The sequence below is a fragment of the Mirounga angustirostris genome, unplaced genomic scaffold, assembly GCF_029215605.1.
Source record: "Mirounga angustirostris isolate CCGP_5_RB_7025 unplaced genomic scaffold, mMirAng1.0.hap1 SCAF_14, whole genome shotgun sequence".
NCBI classification, from domain to species: domain Eukaryota; kingdom Metazoa; phylum Chordata; class Mammalia; order Carnivora; family Phocidae; genus Mirounga; species Mirounga angustirostris.
The window spans coordinates 90552602-90576699 of NW_026991722.1; the positions used below are offsets into that span (position 1 = coordinate 90552602).

A 24098-nucleotide genomic window follows, 5' to 3' on the forward strand; every position below is an offset into this window, starting at 1 on the left:
AAGAGTTGGACGCTTAACTGACTGAGCCACCCAGGCACTCCTAAAATGTTCTTTTCTATCAGTGGAGGGTTTTAGCCATTTCTAACTTCTACATTTTTTTTCTGGTTACAGGTGTAATGCATATTCAAATTGTTTCAATTATTACCATTTATACATCACCTAGCACTGGGCCCTGTGTAGAGTGAGTGCTCATTATACATCGGTCTTAAGAATCATACAGGCAAGGAATAGGTTTGTCTTGCTCACTGCCACATTCCCAGCACTAGGAGGCTTGAAGAGAACAGCTATATAAAAAATTCTGTGGAGGGGCGCCTGGGTGGCTCAGCAGGTTAAGTGTCCGACTCTTTGATTTTGGCTCAGGTCATGATCTTGGGGTTGTGAGACTGAGCCCGGAGTTGGGCTCCGTGCTCAGCAGGGAGTCTGCTTGAGTTTCTGTCTCTCACTCTGCCCCTCACCACCCTTCCCCCACTCTCTCTTTAAAAAAAAAAATTTGTGGAAAGCTAGAATACAAATACAAAAATGGATTAAAAGGCACTCACCATCCCTCCCCTCCTTTCATTCTTGCAGCCAAGATGAAATTACGGGGTACCTGTTTATCCTAAATACAGTAGCTAGGACAGCCTGAGGACCTTCTGCAATTAACTTTTTTTTTTTTTTTAAGGTTTTATTTATTTGACAGAGAGAGACACAGCGAGAGAGGGAACACAAGCAGGGGGAGAGGGAGAGGGAGAAGCAGGCCACCCGCTGAGCATGGAGCCCGATGCGGGGCTCAATCTCACAACCCCAAGATCATGACCTGAGCCGAAGGCAGACGCCTAACGACTGAGCCACACAGGTGCCCCTGCAATTAACTGTTGGGGTGAGTGAGCTAGGAGCCCTGGATTCCACTCGAGGCTCTGCCATGAAATCTATGTGACAGGGTCTTGGGTTGTCCCTTCTTTCCAGGCCTCTCTTTGTTTCTATAAGGTAAGGAGGTGACACTCCATCTGGCTCATCCACTTGTTGATACAAGAATGGGTAAAATTCAGATCGCACCTCAGTTAAGAAAAACATGTGCTTTTTTTTCCACCAGAAGCCTTTTTTTATCATTATGTGAAAAGACCACACTTGGCTGGTGCTGATTTAGCCGGAGAATAACACAAGGGCGTATCTCAAAGGCTGTTTGAGAGCACTATCTCCCAAGTTACCCATCGATTTCCTGTATCACCGCAGGGAACAATGTGTAACACCATAAAGATAACGATAATGTCTATTGTATTTTAAGGATATTACAAAAAAAGGGCAAGTGATTTCTCCCTTTTCTTTCCCCTAAATAAATTCCACTAGCTCATTTTCTGTTTAAATATATCTTAGCCTCAGGGCGCCTGGGTGGCTCAGTCGTTAAGCGTCTGCCTTTGGCTCAGGTCATGGTCCCAGGGTCCTGGGATCAAGCCCCGCATGGGGCTCCATGCTCAGCGGGTGGCCTGCTTCTCCCTCTCCCACTCCCCCTGCTTGTGTTCCCTGTCTCTGTCAAATAAATAAATAAAATCTTTAAAAAAAATAAATCTTAGCCTCAAATATTAAGGTGCCACTGATTAAACACTTACGTATTAAAACAGCTTTCTACTTTTGTTAACTATTGTCTGCCAAAAGGTGTTTTCCAATTAAACCTGAAAGCTGAAGAGAACTAGAACTTACTGAAGAAGTGCCCACAAGAAGGAGAAAAAAAAAAGTGCCCACAAGACGCTGAGCTCTGATGTTCACTCTCGATCTTTAATGCTAAAAGCAACCCTCAAAGTTATGGAGTAGGCACTGTCTTCACCTTACAAAGAAACAGGCCCACCTCAAGAGTTTTATCAAAGATTATCCTTTTTGTAAGCAGCAGCCCCAATACTCAAACCCAGGCTAGCCAGCCTGGCTCTTCACTACCAATTCTCAGGATCATCAGCCCAGGACTGGCCATGTGAGAGCCAGGCTACTACCCTGAAAACAACTAGTGGGTCCCCAACTCTGCACCAGGCACTTCTCCCACATTAGCTCTGGCTTCTTCAGTTTAGCAAAGGAGATACCTCCCCTCATCTCACAGCTGTTAGGAAGGTCTAACACCATGGTGACAATGGTGGGTTCTGAAGCACCAAAGGACTTGTTCAACTCTCAATTTTACTACTTACTTCCTCAGTGTCCACAGACAAGTCCCTGAAACCTCCTGCGTCTCCATATGCTCATCCATAAAAATACCGACCTCACAGGGTTGTTAGAAGGATTATACAGACAAAACACCACTGTGTCTAGTGCTCAATGAGACTCCTTCACTATTTCTACCATGTTTCTTATCTCTAGCGAACCCTTTTTTGTACACAGTGCTCTTACAGGGCAATGTGAGACTTCTCTGTTTAGCACCTCACGCAGAACAAGTTGAGGAAAGAGTATAATATACACCAGTAATTCACACTTAGGAAGCAGCTCCTACATCAGGCTGCAACGTTAGAAACTTGCCACTTGCTAGCAACAGGTGCAGTTGTTCTTAAATGCACAATGAAGCCAGTTATAAGCACATCTCATATTAGAACAGTAGCTTCCCTCTCCACCTTTTTTTTTTTTTTTTTTTAAAGATTTTATTTATTTATTTGACAGAGAGAGACACAGCGAGAGAGGAAACACAAGCAGGGGGAGTGGGAGAGGGAGAAGCAAGCTTCCCGTGGAGCGGGAAGCCCGATGCGGGGCTCGATCCCAGGATCCTGGGATCATGACCTGAGCCAAAGGCAGAAGCTTAACGACTGAGCCACCCAGGCGCCCCCCTCTCCACGTTTTTGCTTACCTTCCTTCACAGAGGCTGTCCGTCGCCTTGTTCTTTTTCTCCCCTTGTGATCTTCTTCCAGTATCTTATCATCAAAGCCAGTCAGCTCAATGGTCTCAGACTGACTTGTGGGTCCAGCGGAGAACCATTCTGGTTCTTCTTCTGTGTAGGAATCATTTCTTCTTCGCTCACCAAAGACGCGCTTACTTTCGCCAAACTCCCTCTGGAAAAGTACACAATGCAAGATAAAAAATAAGGTTCTAGTTAAGGCATTTCTACCTCAGTCAAGGTCTTGATGAATCACGTAATGCTCAACAGTGCAATGAAGATACGATGCTGCAAACCTGAAGCCCCTCCCCGCCCCAAGCACACTCTCTGTTCCTATCTGGCTGAAGAATGGGCTGTGTTCATCCAGCATCTCAAAATAACCTGGTATAAATGAGTGCATATCAAGTCCCTAAGCACATGAGGGGCCAAAGGATCTAGAACACAAACCCTGAATCGCTTGTCCTTATAGTCCCTCTCTCGATCTCGGTCTCTCAAGTCCCGCAGGTCCTTATCACTAAGACGATGATCCTTCTCAAAGGTCCGAGCAGAGATTATCCTCCCACTGCCAATCCTTCGTCCGCCAAGCAGGCGAAGCCCATCGCTGTCTTTTTCCAATGGGCTTCCTGAGTGCCGGGAACTAACAGCAGCCGTCACATGGCAGCCCCCTCCAAAGCTTCGCCTCTGTGGGCTGAGAACAACATCTAAGTCATCTTCTTTCACACGCTCTCGTGGATCTAGAAAAACACCAGAAAGAGAAAGGTAAGCACACCAGCAGGGTTATTTTTCCTTTCTCAGCCCTATGTCCATGACTAGTGGTGGTGAGGGGACCGGAAGAGTCAACACTGAAACAGCTACAGCGTGACATGTACATTACACATTTAAGTAAGACTGAGTCTTGCTTTTTCTCCTTGGAGCAATAAATGTACTTCATAATCAATGATTTTCCATAATTAGGCTCCATAATCCCTTTATTTTTGACAAAGGCCTTATCTATGTATTAGAAAATATTTTGTCATTAATAAACTAGAGTAGGTGTTAGTATTTGAAAAAGTAACTATTTAAAAAGTTGAAGCATTTCTTCAACAAATAGTATTTAGGGGCCCCTGGGTGGCTCAGTCATTAAGCGTCTGCCTTCGGCTCAGGTCATGATCCCGGGGTCCTGGGATCGAGCCCCACATCGGGCTCCCTGCTCCGCAGGAAGCCTGCCTCTCCCTCTCCCACTCCCCCTGCTTGTGTTCCCTCTCTCGCTGTCTGTGAAATAAATAAAATCTTTAAAACAAAAACAAATAGTATTTAACAGGTGGATATCCATACACACAAAAAAAGAATTTGAATTGATACCTCGTACCACATATAAAACGCAAAATGGATCACAGATCTAAATGATATAAAACTTCTAGCAGAAAATAGAGGAGGAAATCTTTATGACACTGGGTTAAGCAGAGTTTTCTGAGGCATGACACCATGAGCACAATCCATTAAAAAAAAAAAAAGGTAAAGTGAAGATTGGGCTTGATCGCAATTTAAAACTTCTGCTCTTTGAAAGATACTGTTCTAAGAATGCAAAAACAAGCCACAGACCAGAAGAAAATATTTCAAAGTATGTATCTGATAAAGGAAGGACCTGTATCAGGTACATATAAAAACTCTTCAGGGTGCCTGGGTGGCTCAGTTGGTTAAGCAACTGCCTTCGGCTCAGGTTATGATCCTGGAGTCCCGGGATCGAGTCCCGCATTGGGCTCCCTGCTCGGGGAGGAGCCTGCTTCTCCCTCTAACTCTCCCCGCTCTCATGTACTCTCTCTCTCTCATTCTCACTCTCTCAAATAAATAAATAAATCTTAAAAAAAAACAAAAACAACTCTTCAAAATTGAAACACAATCTGATTAAACAATGGACAAATGCTGGGGCGCCCTGGGTGGCTCAGATGGTTAAGCATCTGCCTTTGGCTCAGGTCATGATCTCCAGCTCAGCGGGGAGTCTGCTTCTCCCTCTCCTTCTGCCTCTCCCCCTGCTTATGCTCTCTCTGTCTCTCTCTCTCTCAAATAAATCTTTAAAAAAAAAAAAATGGACAAATGCTTTGAATAGATACTAAAGAGGATATATAGATGGTAAATAGGCATATGAAAAGATACTCAACATTATTAGTCATTAGGGAAATGCAAATTAAACCATAATGTGATACCACCGCACACTTATTAGACTGGCTAAAATCGCAAAGACTGACCATTCCAAGCGGTGACAAGGATGCAGAACAAGTGGAACTCTCTCATACATTGCTGGTGGAAATGTAAAGTGGTAAAACCATGTTGCAAAACAGCTTGGCAGTTTCTCAAAACATGAGCCATACATTTACTATAGCCCAGCCATTCTCTTAGGTATTGACTCAAGAGAAAAGAAAGTGTATGCCTATATAAAGACTTGTACATGAATGTTCATAATACTTTTGGTTAATAGTCAAACTAGAAACGACCCAAATGTCCATCAACAGATAAGTGAATAAACTGTGAATTCATACAACAGAATACTACTAGGCAATAAAAAGGAGCTATTTATGTACCCAACATCACGACTGAATCTTAGAACAACTATTTTGAGTGAAAAAGCTACCCAAAGAGTGCACACTGTAGGATTCCATTTATATTGAATTCTAGAAAACGTAAACTAATCTGTAGTGACAGAAAGCAAATCAGTGCTTGCAGGCAGGATGAGTGGGGGGGATGGGAAGTATGAGGAGGGACTCAGAGGTACCAGGGGACTTTGGGGGTGATGGAAATGTTTATTAATTTAATCATGGTAATGGTTTCACAGGTATATACACCTGCCAAACATCAAATGGCACACTTTACGTGCAGTCTATCCTTTGTCAATAATATCTCAATAAAGATATGAGAAAGTGAAACATGTCACCACACAAAAATTCTTCCTAGAAAGGCCAGAAAACTGAAGATCAAGTGAGAAAAAGTTCCTCTCATCTTCTCACCGGAAACAGTACCTAAAATGTATGTACTTTTCTAGAATTTCCATGGGGTGTCTCCATGTTTTCCAAAAACGAGACACAGTATGGACAAGTTTTCCAATTTACAGCTGAACAATTTAATGGTCCTACATATGGATGTACCAAAGTTTATGTAACCCATTTTCTACCCCTGAACATTTAGGTTGCTTACTAGTTTTCATCATTTAAATAAGGTTTCTGTGCACATTTTAATAATTCTCCTAAAATAAATTCTCTGTTCAAGGGACATTACTGCACTAAGTGTACTGTAAGATTGTGTAGAGGGATCTTATATCTCAAACCAGTCACCCCTATCTTCTTCGCCCAGTTCCAAATTTGTTTTGTGATGGGTTCTCCTCTTCTCTCAAAAGAAGTCCCTCTTGCAACAAGTTTCTTGACTAGCTTCTCCACTGCCAACCCTTCACTTCACTCTTCAATCTCTTTTCGGGTTTAAAGAGCAAAGATATGGAAAACCAAACTTTAGTCCAGTCTCAAACCACATCCAAATCCTGTATTCAGACCATAATCCACTATTAAGAATTGCCAGAACTGATTTATACCCGAGGACTTGTTTCATACATGAGACGAAGCATAACTGGATTTCCAGCACAGCTTTATGCTCACTACCACGCTCCCCGTCACATCTTACTCAATCATCCCTATCAATTAAAGACTGCAGTACTTTTAATTCCAAAAGCACTCAGTCTGATGCAGTCTTCTTGTCAATGCTATATAGGAAAGCTGATTTTTCTCTGCTAATCAGGAAAAACCCAGTTAATAAATCAGTTACCTGATAATGACGTTTTCCCTGAATGCATGAAATTCTCAGCTAAGAATTAAACCAGCGGCAAGCAAATTTGCCGCTCCAATCCAAAACGGGCGCCCTGACTCCTCCTGCTCACCTACTATCCTGCGCACAAGGGAAGGCCGGTCTGGATCCAACTCTTTCTTCAGACCTTCCACTGGTGAGTTCCGCCCTGAAGCTGGGTAGAGAGAGGCATGCCACTTCTCAGGGTCCCAGACGCCATCACTACAAGTCAAAGGGGACCGACAGTTAGCACTTGCACCCATGGACCACATGGTCTAATTTCTAAATGTCTTCAGGTAACAAGTTATGAAAACCCCTTTCCAATATAAAACTTCATGGTTGCCATCAGAATGGTTAGCTCTTTAAGATGATAACAAACAGCAACAGATGGTCCCTGACTTACTAGGTTCAACTCAAGAGGGTTCTACTTCGCAGCGGTACACCTTCAGTAGAAACTGCCTCGAACTGTGGAAGTCGGAGCATTTCCCAGGGTAGCGATGTGTGACACGATACCCTCCCGCGATGCCTCACAGCGGCAGCGAGCAGCGGCTCCTGGCCGCCCAGCGGGGACACAAGGGTAAACCACACCATTCTGTGTTTTACTTTCAATACAGCATTCAGCAGGGTACGAGATATTCAACACTGTATTATAAAACAGGCTTTGTGTTAGATGATTTTGCCCAACTGTAGGGTAGGCTAAGTGTTCTGAGCACTTTTAAGATAGCTAGGCTAAGCTAGGATGTTCAGCAGGCCAGGTGTATTAAATGCATTTTCGACTAACAACATTTTCAATTTAGGATGGGTTTATTGGGACATACCCCATGGTACACTGAGGAAGATCTATATTAATTCAGTAGTATTTTGTTTTTTTTTTTTTTTTCCACAGAACACTTGAAACAGTCACTTGAAAACCAGTGGTCTGTGTATAAATGAAACATCAGACACAAACCGTGGGGATTACAGTAACCATGCTTGTCCTACACAAAGAAGATGCTCCATAAACATTGTTTAGTTTATTGGAGGAAGAAACCCAGTTGACTGAAAACTAGTATTAAGGGATGGAGAAAAAGCTCTCACTTGTAGTTGTTCCTGGAATGCTTGGTATGTACTTTTCCAGATTTTCTTATGCATAGTGTGTCTCATTTTTTCCCTACAGGCAGGAAAGAAAGCCCTTAAAAACATAAAATGTGTGATTTCGCTCTATTTTGTTACTCCCTAAGGATAAGGTAGCAGGTGGCAGAGTGTGCAGAGCAGAATCTCTAGAGTCCAGTGATCTGGGACGGAATTCTAGTTTTGCCATCACCATCAGGGACATCTTGGACAAGCTAATAGGCTATGCCTTTCACTATTCTTTTGAAGGACTTCCCAACCCCGAGATCAGACCGGGCTGTGCTAAAGACTAGTAGCAGGGTACTCTGCACTTGTCCTTCACCGCCTGTAATGGTGGCAATGATAAATTCTTGAGTACTTGACCGTATCCTTCCACAGACCAATCCTCCATTAAGGCAGTATGTGATAGCACCTGACAGTTATTTGCCACACAGCAGCAGGTACCAACTAAACATTTCTCGAATAAGTGAGTCAACCTCTCAATCGCAAACCCCTCACAATAAAGGAGATATTACCTAACTTCTGGTGTGGTTGTGAGGATTACTTGGAGTTTAAGAATCAAATTTTAATTGAGCAGAGAAATACCAGGATGGGAAGCTTTTTCCTCTCTCCATTTCCACTTCAGAATAAAAGTATGTGTACCCTGATAATTTTATGCCAAGAAGAAACAGTTGTAACAAGAAAATTCAACTTGAGACATAAAAAAGATTGACAGCTTTAATGAAAAACAACAAAAACAACTTATCTGAGACATATCAAAAAGTCCTAATCATCTGGAATAGTCATTATTCAAATATCACCCTCATCAGCGGAAAGTGGTGAGGAATTGAGACTTAGCAACCTTCTGAAGAGTAGATATACAAATAAAAATAGTATGTCCTATTCAACCAAGAAATTAAACATAATACACTTTATATGTTAAAAATGTGGGCCATATGAACCCCCGACCTTGATTTTAAGAAGTGACCTTAAAGCCCTGGGGCGCCTGGGTGGCTCAGTCGTTAAGCGTCTGCCTTCGGCTCAGGTCATGATCCCAGGGTTCTGGGATCGAGCCCCGCATCGGGCTCCCTGTTCAGCGGGAAGCCTGCTTCTCCCTCTCCCGCTCCCCCTGCTTGTGTTCCCTCTCTCGCTGTGTCTCTCTCTGTCAAATAAATAAATAAAACCTTAAAAAAAAAAAAAAAAAAAAAAGTGACCTTAAAGCCTTAAGGTGGCCATAATGAATGCAATGTAGGGTATTTGTAAAGATTTTCTGACCATAATTTAGCTGTAGTCTTCTCAGACCAAAGCCTACCTCTTATGAAGGAGCCCAAGATGCCAAAGGGCTAATCTGAAGAGCTGAATGGTTTTATCTGGCTGGGGACAGGGAGTGGGGTGGAGCAGTGCTACAAGCTCAGAGTCCCCCCCGACCAGCCTCCTCAGGGCAGGTCCTTGAAGGACCCCCAAAGCACAGTGCAAAAGCCACCACTGACAGCACACGCCCCCCCGAGAGGATGCCTGTGTTCAAATCTTAATCCTGCTTTCTGACTATGTGCCTTGGACCAAGTCATTTTCTAACTTTAGTTTCATCATCAGTTCATTGAAAGGGAACTGGTTTAGTTGTCCTTAGTCCCGTGAAGCTCAACTTTTTGAACAGTTTAAAGCTAATTAATAATAAAACTGATGAAGACAGTGCAGTAAGGTGCTACTCAGTCCACAGTTTATCTGTGATGTATTTGTGCAGAAGCCCAACGTCATTATCCTTGAAATCTCCCCACTCATCATTCTACCCCAAAACTCCAAAACAATTCTTAAATTACCAAGTTTGGTGTAACAAGAAGTTGACTAGAAGGAGCATGCTCCTCCCCCTGCCCCCATACCTGTCATATTTTTCAGAGAGGCATGATGGCCTTTGTTTGGAATGAGGGCGTTCTTTTATATCCAAGAGCTCCTCCTAGAAAGAGAAAACAAATGGTGATTTTGAGTAATATTTCCCATGCCATGTATTTTCAACTTATATTTGTTCTTGGTAATGACTGGAGTGTCTATCTGAAGGATGTCACACAGTTCTTATTTATTTATACCTTGACTTATTCCAAAAAGGACTGCAGTTAGCTCAAGATTCTTACAAGAAGCAGCTCAAGCAGAATTGACAAATAACTTCATAGTCATCAGTTTCTTGCTAAAACACAATTCTCTCACAAATTGCCATCCAATAATATAGTTATAGTCCACAACACTGAATGCTTGAGGTATGGAAGCTTCAGGCTTAAATAAAACCTCCAGTTAATTAATATTCTTAAATGCATTAGATGCCAATTTACAAGCAGATTTTTCAATGTAAAGTTGCAAGAAAACAAAGCACCATATACATCTATTTACCATTTCTCTGATTTGCCTGTTGACATTTTCTCCCATTTACTTTAGCATTTGGGCTCCCTATACCTTTTTTTTTTTTTTTAAACCATAGAAGAGTAAATTGCATAGTCATGATCCTTTGCCCTCAAATACTTCAGTGCTTATTTCCTAAGAATAAGGATATTCTTTCATAGTCTCTTATCCAGTTCCTTGAGAGAATTAAACCCTACAGAAAATAATTTGAGTGACTAGTGTTCCATTCTTCCAAGGATTATATATGGCCAGTATCATTGTAGATGCATAAGAGAAGCAAATCCATTACATGTAACAGCTGCTTTAGGGCATAAGGGCTTACCTTCTGCAGAACCTGGTTGAGAATGGCTGCCAGTTTTATACAGTTATCAATAATATTTTTATCTAACCTACCCCTCCCAGATTCCAATTTGTTAACTGACCCAGTAACATCCTTTACATTGTTTTAGCCTCCAATGCAGGATACAGTCTAGCATCAGATATTGGCTGTCATATTTCTTTGAGACATTTCTACAACTGGAACATCTCTACCACTTCTCCTTTTAGGACATTGACATTTCTAAAGAATACAGCCTACCTCCCCCTCCCCCCTCCAAGAGAACATTACTCATTTGAGGTTTATCTAATGTTTCCTCATGATTACACTGAGGCTAAGCATCCACGGAAGAGAACACTAACCTTAGAAATGTTGTGTCCATCTCAGAGCATCACCTCTGGGCTCTGTGATGTCCATCTGCCCCTCAGTAGTGATCCTGATTTTGACCACATGGTCAAGGTATTCTCCAGTTTCTCTACTGTTTCAGTTACTACTTTCCCACTTGCAATTAGTATGCAATCTGTGGGGAGGCTGCAAATATCCTGGTCTTTATCAAAATATCCCCCTGAACTTAGCACCTACTGATGAATCTTGCCCAAACCAATCCTGATTTCCCAACTCTAGGCCTCTCCAAATTTACCAGTCAGCAGTTGGCATTTCACCAGGAAAACCCAAACCCTCTCTCTTCCCCCGTGTGTTTACCTATTACTGGCACGGACTCACAGATTCCTAGTTTTTCCAATTGTCTAGAATTCTCAGTACATATGCGTTAACACACACACACACATCTGCTCGAACATGTGTACAGACATGAAAAACCACGGCCTCCTGTTATTTACATTTCAACATTTTCATAATAAAGTAAAAAAAAGGCAATTCCCAACCTTTCACTGCATAAAATGCTACAACTGCCTTGCATAGAAGTATATACATACCACTGTGCCGTGACCTCAGCAATACCCCCACCACAGGCCTCACAAGAGAATGCTTGCTGCTTCTCTGATCACTGCTTCCCATATCTTGGGGTAAACATGGAGGAATAGATTTACTCTCTCAGCCTATAGGAATCATTGCACACAATGCAGTGTCTTCAGACACCTGAAGCATCTAAATATTTTCTTCACAAGAGCAAAATGCCCTAAGATGACATTAGTTTTATAACCAGCATATCAATCATTTGCATTTTTAAGAAAATTTTATTTGACAGAGCGAGCGAGTGCAAGAGCACAAGCAGGTGGAGCGGAAGGAAGATGGAGAAGCAGGGTCCCAGGACACTGGGATCATGACCTGAGCCAAAGGCAGACACTTAACTGACTGAGCCACCCAGGTGCCCCTATCATTTGCATTTTTTTTTTTTTTTTTAGGATTTATGAATTACGTCTTTTTAATTGGGAAGAAATACCTAGAAAAATCCAGAAGTCTGAGATAAACAGAATTCCAAATATAGTATCTAGAGACTGCCCAAAATTCTGGAAAAAAAAAAAAAAAAAAACAAGAAAACAAACAAACCAAAAAACAAAAAACTGTCCAAGTAATGACTTACAACCCAGAAATCACCAGTAAAGACTGGAGTCCAGTGACATCTGCAGGGCAAACACAGTGTCAGTGCGGCAGGGTGACACCAATCAGGTGGTGGGTGAAGGTGGATGGACCAACAGTAGTTATGAACATTACAATACAGAAATCCTGAGGACAGGAAGGCTTAAAACATATTCCAGTAGAAACAGGAAGGCCCTTATGATATAGGAAATATTTATACATACACTACAGGAAAAAATATTGCAAAAACAATTTTCTGCAATTAGAAGCAACCCAAAGATTATTTCGTATTTCCTTACTCTACCACCCTCATCTAAGTATTAAACTAAGAACCCTGGTATACTATTAAACCAAGAGCAATATATTTTGTACTTAAATATGCATACTCTCAATACACTCAAGTTTCTATATAATAAGGCTTTGTTTGAAACTTTTAACTGCCAAAGATAATAGGGAGCCCAGGTGATAGGTGTCTTCTATTACTACTACACCTGTTTGCTGAATCTAATGATTTTATTTATTTAGGAGTCAACTGGAAAAGATTAACATTTTAACATACCCACAAAACATGCAGGAGGACCAAATGTTCTATTTATGGAACCCCCCCCAAAAAATATTTTCACAAAGGTAACAATCTTACAAAAAGGGAAATGAAGACTCTATTTAACATGGAATTCCAGATGAATTCCATGTTAGGAGGACATTAGATAAAACAGAAGGACATTAGATAAAAATGACATTAGATAAAACAGTCTAATTTTTATCTCAACAGAAGGACATTAGATAAAAATGAATGACAGGTGAATAAAGTATGGATTTTAGTTAGTAACAATGTATCAACGTTGCTAATTGTAACAAATACACCATACTAACATATTAACAGGGAAAACTCTATGTTCCCAGTTTTTCTACAAATCTCACACTGTTTTTTTTTTAATTTTTTTTTTTTTTTTTATTCATGAAAGTCAGAGAGAGAGAGAGAGAGAGAGAGAGGCAGAGGGAGAAGCAGGCTCCCTGCCAAGCAGGGAGCCCGATGCGGGACTCGATCCCAGGACCCTGGGATCATGACCTGAGCTGAAGGCAGACGCTTAATCATCTGAGCCACCCAGGCGCACTGTTCTAAAAAATAAAGTTTACGGGCGCCTGGGTGGCTCAGTTGGTTAAGCGACTGCCTTCAGCTCAGGTCATGATCCTGGAGTCCCTGGATGGAGCCCCATATCGGGCTCCCTGCTCGGCAGGGAGTCTGCTTCTCCCTCTGACCCTCCCGACCCTCCCCCCTCTCATGCTCTCTCTCAGTCTCTCTCTCTCTCAAATAAATAAATAAATAAAATCTTTAGGGCGCCTGGGTGGCTCAGTTGGTTAAGCGACTGCCTTTGGCTCAGGTCATGATCCTGGAGTCCCGGGATCGAGTCCCGCATCGGGCTCCCTGCTCAGCGGGGAGTCTGCTTCTCCCTCTGACCCTCTTCCCTCTTGTGCTGTCTCTCATTCTCTCTCTCAAATAAATAAATAAAATCTTAAAAAAATAATAATAATAAAAAAAATAAAATCTTTAAAAAAAAAATAATAAAGTTTACTTCTACTTCATACCATATACAAAAATGAACTCAAAATGTATCAAAGACCTAAACTTGAGTTGTAACTATAAAACTCTTAGAAGACAATGCAGGTGTAAAAAGTTCAAGACCTCAGATTAAGCAATATTTCTCAGCTGGGACACTAAAAAAGCAGAAGCAACAAAAGAAAGATATGTTGGACTTTAAGTTTAGGAACTTTTGTGCTTCAAATGACTATCAAGAAAGTGAAAAGGCAACCTATAGAACAGGAAAAAATATTTACAAAATCATGTATCTGGTAAGGGTCTAGTGTCCAGAATAGGGAGAGAACGTGTACAATTCAACAACAAGACAACAAACAACCCAATTTACAAACAGGTAAAAGATTTCAATACATTTTTCTCCAAAGAAGATCCACAAATGGCCAAAAAGCACATGAAGGATGTTCAAAATATTAGTCATTAAGGAAATGCAAGTCAAAACCACAGTGAGATGCCACTTCACATGTACTAGGATGGCTATTAGAAAAGAAAAAAGGGAAAATAACCAGTATTGGCAAGGACGTGGAGGAACTGGAACCCTCGTGCATTGCTGATGGGAATGTAAAATGGTGCAGCTGCTATGGAAAAACAGTGGCAGTTTCTCAAAAAGTTAAGCATGGTTACTCAACGACCCAGCAATTCCATGCCTAGATATATACCAAAAGGAACTGAAAAAATTATGTCCACACAAAAACTTATACACAATGCTCAGAGCAGCATTATTCACAATAGCAAAAAAAAAAAAAAAAAAAAAAGGAAACAACCCTGTATGCCCATCAACTGATGAACATACAAAATGCAGTAACCCATACAATGGATTATTTGGCAATAAAAAGGAATAAAATACTGATACATGCTATAACACAAACCTTGAAAACGTTAAGTGAAAGAAGCCAGACAAAAAAAAGGCCACATACAGTATGATTCTGTTTATGTGCAACGTTTAGGACAGGTAAATCCGTGGAGTCAAAAAGTAGATTAATGCTTGCCAGGGCTGGGGAAAGGGGATAATGGAGAAGCTGCTAATGGGTACAGAGTTTCTGTATGGAGTGATGAAAATATTCTAGAATTAGATAATAGTGATGGTTGTACAACTTAGTGAATTTACTGAAAACCACTGAATGGTACACTTTTAAAGGGATGAATTTTATGTGAATTATATCTCAATAAAAAAATATATATTTTTAAAAAATTTTATTATGTTATGTTAGTCACCATACATCATTGGGTTTTGATGTGGTGATCCACGATCCACTGTTTTCGTATAACACCCAGTGCTCCATGCAGTACGTGCCCTCCTTAATACCCATCACCGGGCTAACCAATCCCCCCTCCGCCCTCAATAAAAAATATTTGTAAGTAAATCAAACTAAGGTGTTGTTACCAGAGGTCAATATTTTAATTCTTTCCTTACAGACTTACTGTCCTAATCACAGACTTATAAATGCCAACCACCCTAGGATACAAGAGTTGCTCAGGTTGGTAAAAATGTTTTAACTTTCCCTCCCATATTATTCCAGTTGACTTTATACTATTTATACACGTATACTAGGTGTGAATAAACACTCTGGCAACCGACTATTCAACTTGACGGCCTCTAAGAGCACAGGTAGAGCAGGCAGCCAGGTACACACACCGGCATTAACTATGTCAGCAGCACAAACGGTGCTACTGACCAAGAGCAATGGCCAAGACGTAGCCCACCTGTCTCGAGAGGATGAAGAGCCACTTCCTTTGTTAACAGGCTGTTAACTGGGAAAACAAAACAATAGTTCTTGGGTAGTAAAAGCTGCTGAGAATAACTTTAAACATCTAGATAAAATTAGACTTACTGTTCTTGAAAGCAGGGCTTCTTAAACCAATTTCATGGCCCTAAGGAACCATATGCAAAACTGCATTTCTGCAATTCCTGCAATGAGTATTCATACCTTCAAAAGATCTCCAATGGACTCCAAAGAAGTTAAGTAGTGCTTTAAATGGATGTTTCTGAAAATATGGCCCAAAGTCTACTTGGACATTTAGGGACACTGAGAGGCCCTCTTCATGGGGTTGAGAGAGTTAAATCTGTACCTTCCACCAATGTCTTAAGTTGCATAAGATGGTATTCCAGCCTAGAACGCCCCCCACATAAGTGGGGTGGGGAGAAACCACGAGCTAAGTCAATACAAAAATTGCTCTTTTCATAGCTGTCCACGGAACATTTCCTGTGTGCCAGGCTTAGTATCTAGCATATGCAGATGACTCTTGGCCCTGGCCCCATGGTTCTCCAGTCTCTCAAGAGAAGTGTTCTTGAACTTGCCATCTCACCAATAGCCCTTAAGAGCAATATTCCTGAAAAGGCACCCCTTTGGGATATTTTCAAAGAAAATCTTCAACTTTGGCTAAAGACAGAATACTTGGAAAGTGCCCACTCTGAGCTGGGAATGCTCTCTCCGTATGAGTATTACAGGAGGAAATGGGAGATTACCCTTTTGCAGATTCCTAAGAATCCACAGGAACTTACTAATTATAAACAAATTCACTACAATCACCATCTGCACAAGAAGAGTTAATATCTGAAACCCTATTTTTTGCACAGGTTTTAAAACCTGATTAAGCAAGAAATAAGCCGCTAATTGCCCAAGAGCCACACAGCCAAAAAAGTATAAACACATTTTCTGTTTTAGCAGCCTTCCTTAAAGAAAATTTGTCATGCCTCCCAAAACAATCTATTTGGGAATTACTAATATGGATACCCACTTTCTGTGATCAATACTGATGTAGAAAGCAAATGAATGTGAATATAAGCGCAAAACAACAGTGGTTAAAATCCACATCCAGTTTCTTGTTGCAGAAATTCCATGCAGAAGCAGCTATGCATCCTGATGACATTCTGACATTATATATATAGATTTTAAGATTTTATTTATTTGACAGAGAGACACCCAGAGAGGGAACACAAGCAGGGGCAAGTGGGAGAGGGAGAAGCAGGCTTCCTGGTGAGCAGGGAGCCAGATGTGGGGCTCGATCCCAGGACCCTGGGATCATGACCTGACCCAAAGGCAGACGCTTAATGGACATTCTGACGTTATAAAAGAATTTCACACAAGTCACTTACATAAGATGAAAAAGAAATATTCTTTACCTTTGTAAGCTGAATTTAATTCATAAGAGTAAAAAGCTCAACTTTTAAAAATTAACAGATATTTTGTAAAAAAAACAAAAAACAAAACAACAACTCAGAGTTCCATTTCATTGTTAGTGGTCAGAAGACTCTAGAAGTTACCCAGTACCTTACCTGTGTGTGTGTGTGTGTGCCTGGCTCTTCCTAAAGAAGGCAAATGTCCCCAGAGCAGCGTTTGGGTCGAGTCATCCGCCTTTGACCTCCTGTCCCAGTCCCCACCCTCCACACACCCACTAGCATTGGGGTTGGTCATCAAGCTCTTAGATGGTTGCTGACTGACCAGATATTCATTCTGCCAAGTCAGATGACTTTTCTGAAAGGATTAAACAGCTGTTAAAAATAGATCACAAGGGGGTAATGGTACCCACAGACGACAGCCAACACAACGGTGAACTAACAACATAGGGGGTACATGGGATACATTCTACCATCCCCCACTTATGAAGTTTGTTGCTGTAGGCACCATTTAGAACAGTTCTTACAGGCAGGTCAGGATTCGAAGGATCCTGCAGAGCTGTTAAGCAGGACTCTGCACTTGGATTCATCCAAGCATCTAATGGTGGCTATTTGATGCAAAGACTTTCTTCTATTGAAAGATTTGAAACTAAGGAGATGGGAATGGGGTAAAAAAACAGAAAAGTCTATTTTCTCTGTTCATCTGGCCAACACAATAAAAATAAATCTTGGCTTTTAAATGTGTTTATACAACTGAAAAAAATATAACGTGTAAAGTAGGTAAACACTAGAAGGAAACTTTAAGAAAATCATTTTCAGGGTGGTGGCATTACATACTCAACAGGACTTTCTGGTTTCATGTTAAAATGGAAACGGTTACTATGACATTTAAAAAAATAAGCATCTTGATCTAAAGTTGTGATCTAAAGAAGGTATCTGAGGGCACCTGGGTGGCTCAGTTGGTTAAGCGACTGCCTTCGGCTCAGGTCATGATCCTGGAGTCCCGGGATCGAGTCCCGCATCGGGCTCCCTGCTCAGCGGGGAGTCTACTTCTCCCTCTCACCCTCCCCCCTCTCATGCTCTCTTTCTCTATCTCATTCTCTCTCAAATAAATAAATAAAATCTTTAAAAAAAAAAAAAAAAAAGAAGGTATCTGAGTTCGCCCCTTATTACATCAGAAACAGTTCTCAGCACTTACTGGGTGCCAGCCACTTTTCTAAGCACTTGACATGCATTTTTCTTGTTTATTCCCCACAAAAATCCCATGAGGTAGACACTATTCCACCCACATTTTACAGAGGAAAAGGATGAGAATCAGAGAAGCTAAGTATATGGCTGAAGGCCACACAGGTTAAGTAAGTGGTAAAGTAGGGGATCCTAAAAGCAGGCAGTGAGGCTCAACGCCCCTATCCTCCCCTCTTCATTGCTTCTCCTGAGGACAAGGGAAGGTGCATGACACCTCCCAGCAGCTGTCACTCAGTGTTGGGTTTGTCCCTGCCCAGTGAACTACTGGGAACTCTGAGTCAAACTGCCCCATCCTTGGGCAGGCTTCCCTTAAGCCAGCCTCCATTCACAGCACCCTTTCCTGAATCAAAGGCCCTACCCACAAATTTCTATGTTAAAGGTTCCAATTGTAAAATGACCAGTTCCTTATCTAGCTAGAAGTTTCCACCATGAGCAAATAGGAGAGGATACTCATGGGGGGCAATGGCCCTGAATCCCAACTTTTCAAGATGACTGTTCCAAGAATTGAAACAGGTAGGAAAGAGCAATCAGAAGACAGTGTTGCCAGCCGACCCCTTCTAAGAACTTCCAGTTAGCTAGGTTTTCTGAATAGCTAGGTTTTCTGAAATAGCTGAAAATAGCTTAAGATTGTATAATAATTTCTCATACATAATTCTGCCTTCCCAATAGGCATCCTTATTTTTTCCTTATTTTTTATATTAGCTTAAGAAGTTTGCAGCGAAATATGTCACTGAAATGCCACCTGTTAGAAGTTATTTCTCGACTCAGTTTTTGGAAAGTATAAGTTATCAAATGAGATCTCTGTATAGTTAAACTTGACCATCTGACTACTGACTTCAACCTAAGATTTAAATCCTACTTCCTCTTTTCTCAGAGGCTGGAGTTCAGCCTTGCAACGGATTCTCTCCAAGAAGGCTGGGGAATTACTCAAATCAGTCCACTTCAGGTGCTTGTCTATTTTTTTTAATGGTTTTGAAGCAAAGACATAGGGGCGCCTGTCTTCAGCTCAGGTCATGATCTCAGGGGCCTGGGATCAAGCCCCACATCGGGCTCCTCACTCAGTGGGGAGCCTGCTTCTCCCTCTGCCTCTTCCCCCCTCACTCCTACTCAAGCTCTCTCTCAAATAAAAACTAAAAAAAAAATAGAGAGCAAAGACATAAACATGGCTGTATCACTGTGACTAACTACCCATCAGCTACAAATTAGGGTGGACTCCTTTGAAGATCCCTATAGACACTGGTGACTAAAATGGTGTCAATTTATAACTAATCAAGGCAATGAAGAGCACACATGAAATTAAGCTCAGATAATCCAATGCCCACTTTTTAGGTGGTAGATTTAACGTATATGATTAACACTGGTCAGTATCAAGCTGAATGTTATGAGTGTTCCCTGCTTTTATACCCTGTTCAACTGGCAGGTGGTAACACTTAATAAGGAATCAGTGGCAAGAAACAGGAGCAAAGAAGGAACAGTACCAAGTATGTATACTCTAAAATCAGTCTGTCCACTCAAAGAAAAAGAACATGAATCTGAATAGTGGAACAGTCCAAAGCATTTTTTTTTTTGTTTTGGAGCAATAAATGGTATCACTAATAGTAGGTACTACACCCAAGAACTGGTAAAACAAGGACCTCTGATGAAGGTAAGCTGATAGGTCCCAAAGTTTTTCCATTAATAAGCATGACCACCTCTTCTTGATTTTTTTTAAGATTTTATTTATTTATTTGACAGAGAGAGGCATAGTGAGAGAGTGAACACAAGCAGGGGGAGTGGGAGAGGGAGAAGCAGGCTTCCCGCTGAGCAGTGAGCCTGATGTGGGGCTCGATCTCAGGACCCTGGGACCATGACCTGAGCCGAAGGCAGACGCCTAACGACTGAGCCACCCAGGCACCCCTTGTTTTCTAAACCAATGGTCCTCAAACTTGAATCAGAGTCAGAATTCCCTGAAAGACTTAATACATGTGGATGGCTGGGCCATACCCCTAAAATCTGATTTAATACCACTGAAATGGGACCTGAGATTTTGTATTTCTAACTGGTTACCAGGTGGTGCTAAATGCTAGTCTAGGGACTACTCTTCGAGAACCACTGTCTAAAAACACTCTTAATCCATGATTTTGCAGTGAGATCCCACCCTATAGCCTCCAGAAGACCTTCAGCATAATTCAATCACTTTATAAATGACACATTTAAGTACCACCAGAAACAGTTTTTGGTCTTAGGACCCTGGCCTGCCAATATGGACCTTATGGGCTTATAAATTAAGCGCTCAGACTCTCAGGATAACAGGTGTATATGATAAATCCACTTATAAGCATCCCAATTAATCATCATTGAGGCCTAGGGGTAGGCCTGAAAGTATCTAACGTGATTCTAACTTGACTTCCTGAGACATTCATGGAAATACAATGGACACCAACTGAACCCTAGGGAGTAATTATGCATCAGAGTTGCTTGACTACATCAAGACCATATACCAAGTTCTCCAAGAAGACTAAAGCCTTCTCACTCAAAGTATGATCAGTGGACCAGCAGTACAGGTACCACCTGGGAGCAGGTTAAAAAGCTAGATTTTGAAACCCACTTGTGACCTAACAACCAGAATTCACATTTTACAAGGGTTTATTGGTAATCACCAAACATATCAATGTTTAGGAAGCTGGACTAAAGAATGCCGTAACACACAGGCGACTCTGATGTTACCCTGAAAAGCACTAGGCCAAACTCCTGGACTCCTCCACCCATGGAAAAAACCCTAGAATTCTGAACAGACTATTAACGTTAGCTCATAAAACGAATGAATGCTAAACTAAGAAAGGTCAAAGTTTAAGAGGCCCTCTCATCTGGAGAATGTGTTTTTTTGATCTTGTGGTAAACATCCTACGTTTACCAGTTTTCATAAAACACATAACTTATAAAAATCAGAACAATTTCCTTCTCCTGCTTCTAAACTTTCTAGCCCATGAACTTGAAGTGGCAGAAACATTAATGCTTTATTTACGCCAATAGTTTGATTTCAATATGGAGATAAGGAGTAGGATGGCTCAAGTATTTTTTTTTTTTTAAGATTTTATTTATTTATTTGAGAGAGAGAATGAGATAGAGCGAGCATGAGAGGGGGGAGGGTCAGAGGGAGAAGCAGACCTCCCGCTGAGCAGGGAACCCGATGCGGGACTCGATCCCAGGACTCCAGGATCATGACCTGAGCCGAAGGCAGTTGCTTAACCAACTGAGCCACCCAGGCGCCCGGATGGCTCAAGTATTATTCCAGTTGTGCAACAGACCATTTATTATAGTTCTCAGAATACAGGATTGTTTCAAGCTTTCTTCAAATACTACATTACTAGAGAAACACATATGTATGAAATCACTACCCAAACACTGCCTAAACATGATCCCAAAACTGACATTAACTAAATCTTCTCTAATGGAGTGGACCGTAAACCAATTTCCAACTAAAGTTGGTAGAGAAGACCATTAAATCTAAGCTCCACTGTCACTAATCTAAAAAATGCTTTTCTTAATTTCTTTGAGGCACATTTATCTAAGTATGACAGAATTCTGAGACTAGACTATCAAAAATGGGCAATATTGAGCTTCTTAATCTTTACACACACATAAGTTCTAGCCTAAGAAAGACCAATACTACCTTCCCCCAAAATGACTTAAGCCTAAATATGGATATACATAAAGATGACATGCCATCCTCTGATCAGTGTGAAAGTGATGCAAAAGCTTCTCTGTGTGGACTCTACAAGTAGAATACCTTTTTGAATAAAAGTGCTAGGAGAATTGAAATCACATAAGCTTAAGAAAGCAGTTCAAATTAGTTCCCCTTCATTGAATAAGCTTTTCTCCATTCAGAATTCACCTGTCAACATTTTAGGTCAATGAATTTAAGTTGTGAAAGTTATTCAAGTACTCTCAGGTTTGAGAAAAACTACATTTGTGAAGACCAAATCTGAATAAAATGCCATCAGTGTTTTTTGTTTTTTTTTAAATGCTAAAAATGAATATTCCTCTGACAGCACTAGATACTTTATCAAGTAGGTCTGAGTAGTGGCCCTAGTACATAAACAAGGCCTGACTTCACATATTAGCCAGTCAGTGTTCTGGAAAGTCAGGGACAATAACCACATCAGAACACTTGACTGGGTCCGTACTTAGGGAATAGAGATATGGGACCAACTAGAACATGACTCTTCTCATCAACCGTCCCAAGAACATTTTTTTTGTACTCTGCCCAATACATTTCAGGGAATGAGAAATTAATTCACATCTCCATGAGTCCTGTTAACCCCTTCAGAAACATCCAGAGACCAATAAGATACTGAAGCAACAGCTTCAGTAAGTACAGGACCTTGAGTGATTTGCATGCCAGAACTGGAATCCTTACTCTAGAGCATCTAAGTCAGTAACATACCAGTTACACACAGTTGTTATAGAACATGTGTGCCAACATATGCTGATCCACAAATTCATATGCCATAGGAGCCAATATTTCCTCTACCCAAAAGAGAATTAGAAGCAAATTCTAGTTTAAACTGCATATTCACACTTGCAGAAAAAAGTTCAAAGCAATGCTTTATTAAATCTAGTTAATATTCAGCCTATACAGTCAGAATGAGACTCTCACTTTAGATAATACTAATGAAATACCTAAACAATGTTACTATCTCTCCATCTACAAAGAAACACTATTTCATTAGTAACAATGCTTACTTTTGTATAGCGATGGGGGGATTTGGAGGCTGGCTGCTTCTTCAGGTCAAGGAAAGCATCTCCATTTTCTGTTTCACCCAAACTTCTCCTATCCATGGCTCCTTGGTCTACAATTCTTTGCACCTGGAAGATAAATCAGCGAAACTGTCATGGGGAACAATACATTTTCAGAAGTCTTGACCGTTTAAAACACTGAAACTCTTATTTCTTAAAGTGACTACCTTTAAAAAAACAAAGCCTCACCCAACAAAACCAGAACCCACTTGAAAATAGAATGACTGGTACTTTATCTCTTCTTAGTAAAGTGCTCTAAGAATCAAAAGGCTAAGGAAAGCCAAAGGGGAAGGTACCCACATCAGGGCACAGCCTTTAAGCAGCTTTAAGACAAAAAAACCCCAAAATTAGTCATTGCCACCCACGAGGACCATTCAGACAGTAGTGGGGAAGTTTCCCGAGTGGGGGCAGGTAGGACACTGGTTGGGGTTGGGGATCCGGGAAGTCGGACTGTGGTAAAGTGCCTGTCACTTGCCAATGGACGGCGCCAGCTGCCCCTTGTTATCCAGGGGCCAGGGGCTGGGGCCCGAGCGCCCCTCACCCGGCCGGCGGCACCTGTGGCCATGTCAGGGGCGCCCGTGGCAACGAAGGGGCGAGCGCCGGCTCCAGCTCCGAAACTCTGCTTTCCCGGGCCGCGACCCCAACCCCCGGCCTCTCGCGCAGGCCCCGGCCCAGCGGCCTCCTTAGGAGGAAGGGCGGGGACTGTACTCACGGAGGGGAGGCGGGCCGGAGGGAGCGGGGAGGCCGAATCCCCCGGCCCGGCTGCTCCAAGCTGGAGCTGGCGCAGGCCCGCCGCCGTCCGCCCCGGCCCGGCGGCTCGGGCCCCGCCAGCCCGCCCGCCCGCCCGCCTGCTGCCCGCCGGCCGCCCCGCTGGCCTCGCGCCCCTGCCCGCCCCCCGCGCGCACCCCGGCGGTCGCGCTCACGCACGCGACCCCAGGAGCAGCGCGCCCGCGCTCCTGCCCTCCCTGCGGCCCTTGGCGCGAGGCGCCCCAGCTCCCGCTGCCGCCGGGCACTTACTCGGTGCCTCCGCCGCTCGGCGGCCCTTTGCCTCGGCCGCCGTTCCCCTCCCCGCCGCCCGCGCCGGTCCGAGGGCTGCTCCGCGAGGCCTTCGCTCTCGCCCCCCCACCCGTTTGGACTGTCTCTCTTCAGCCGCCGTAACCACAGCCCAACCCTCCGCCCCTCCTCCCAGACCCCCTCCGCCTTAATAACTCCCTCCACGCACCCGGGCCCCAGCACCGCCTTCGCCACTGCGCGCCCGGATGTGAGGTGGCCGCGGCGGTGCCGGGCGGAAAAGAGAAACATTGCGGCGCGCTCCCCGGACGCCGGCCCCAGCGTGCGCCCGGCGGCGGGGAGGCGGAGGCGGGGAGGAGATGGCGACGGCGGGGAGGGGGCTGGGGCAGCG

General features: G+C 42.6%; 1 protein-coding gene across 10 annotated transcripts in view; it reads right to left on the bottom strand.

Moving 5' to 3' along the window:
- Positions 1–24092, bottom strand: part of EIF4ENIF1 (eukaryotic translation initiation factor 4E nuclear import factor 1) — a 46465-nt gene extending 22373 nt beyond the window's left edge. For 5 of the 10 annotated variants that reach the window (XM_064578738.1, XM_064578735.1, XM_064578734.1 and 2 more), the window contains exons 1-6: positions 23172–23361; positions 22643–22765; positions 9595–9668; positions 6723–6850; positions 3272–3558; positions 2798–2999 (exon numbers count right to left, since the gene is read on the bottom strand). In XM_064578738.1, the coding sequence (XP_064434808.1) occupies positions 2798–2999; positions 3272–3558; positions 6723–6850; positions 9595–9668; positions 22643–22765; positions 23172–23261 (904 nt within the window). In that variant the 5' untranslated portion in view covers positions 23262–23361. Of the gene's footprint in view, positions 1–2797; positions 3000–3271; positions 3559–6722; positions 6851–9594; positions 9669–22642; positions 22766–23171; positions 23362–23408; positions 23558–23713; positions 23870–23918 lie in introns of those variants that run through there. The other 5 variants (XM_064578736.1, XM_045887273.3, XM_045887274.3 and 2 more) reach the window with 5 other exon arrangements.
- Between the last annotated feature and the right edge of the window lie 6 nt (positions 24093–24098).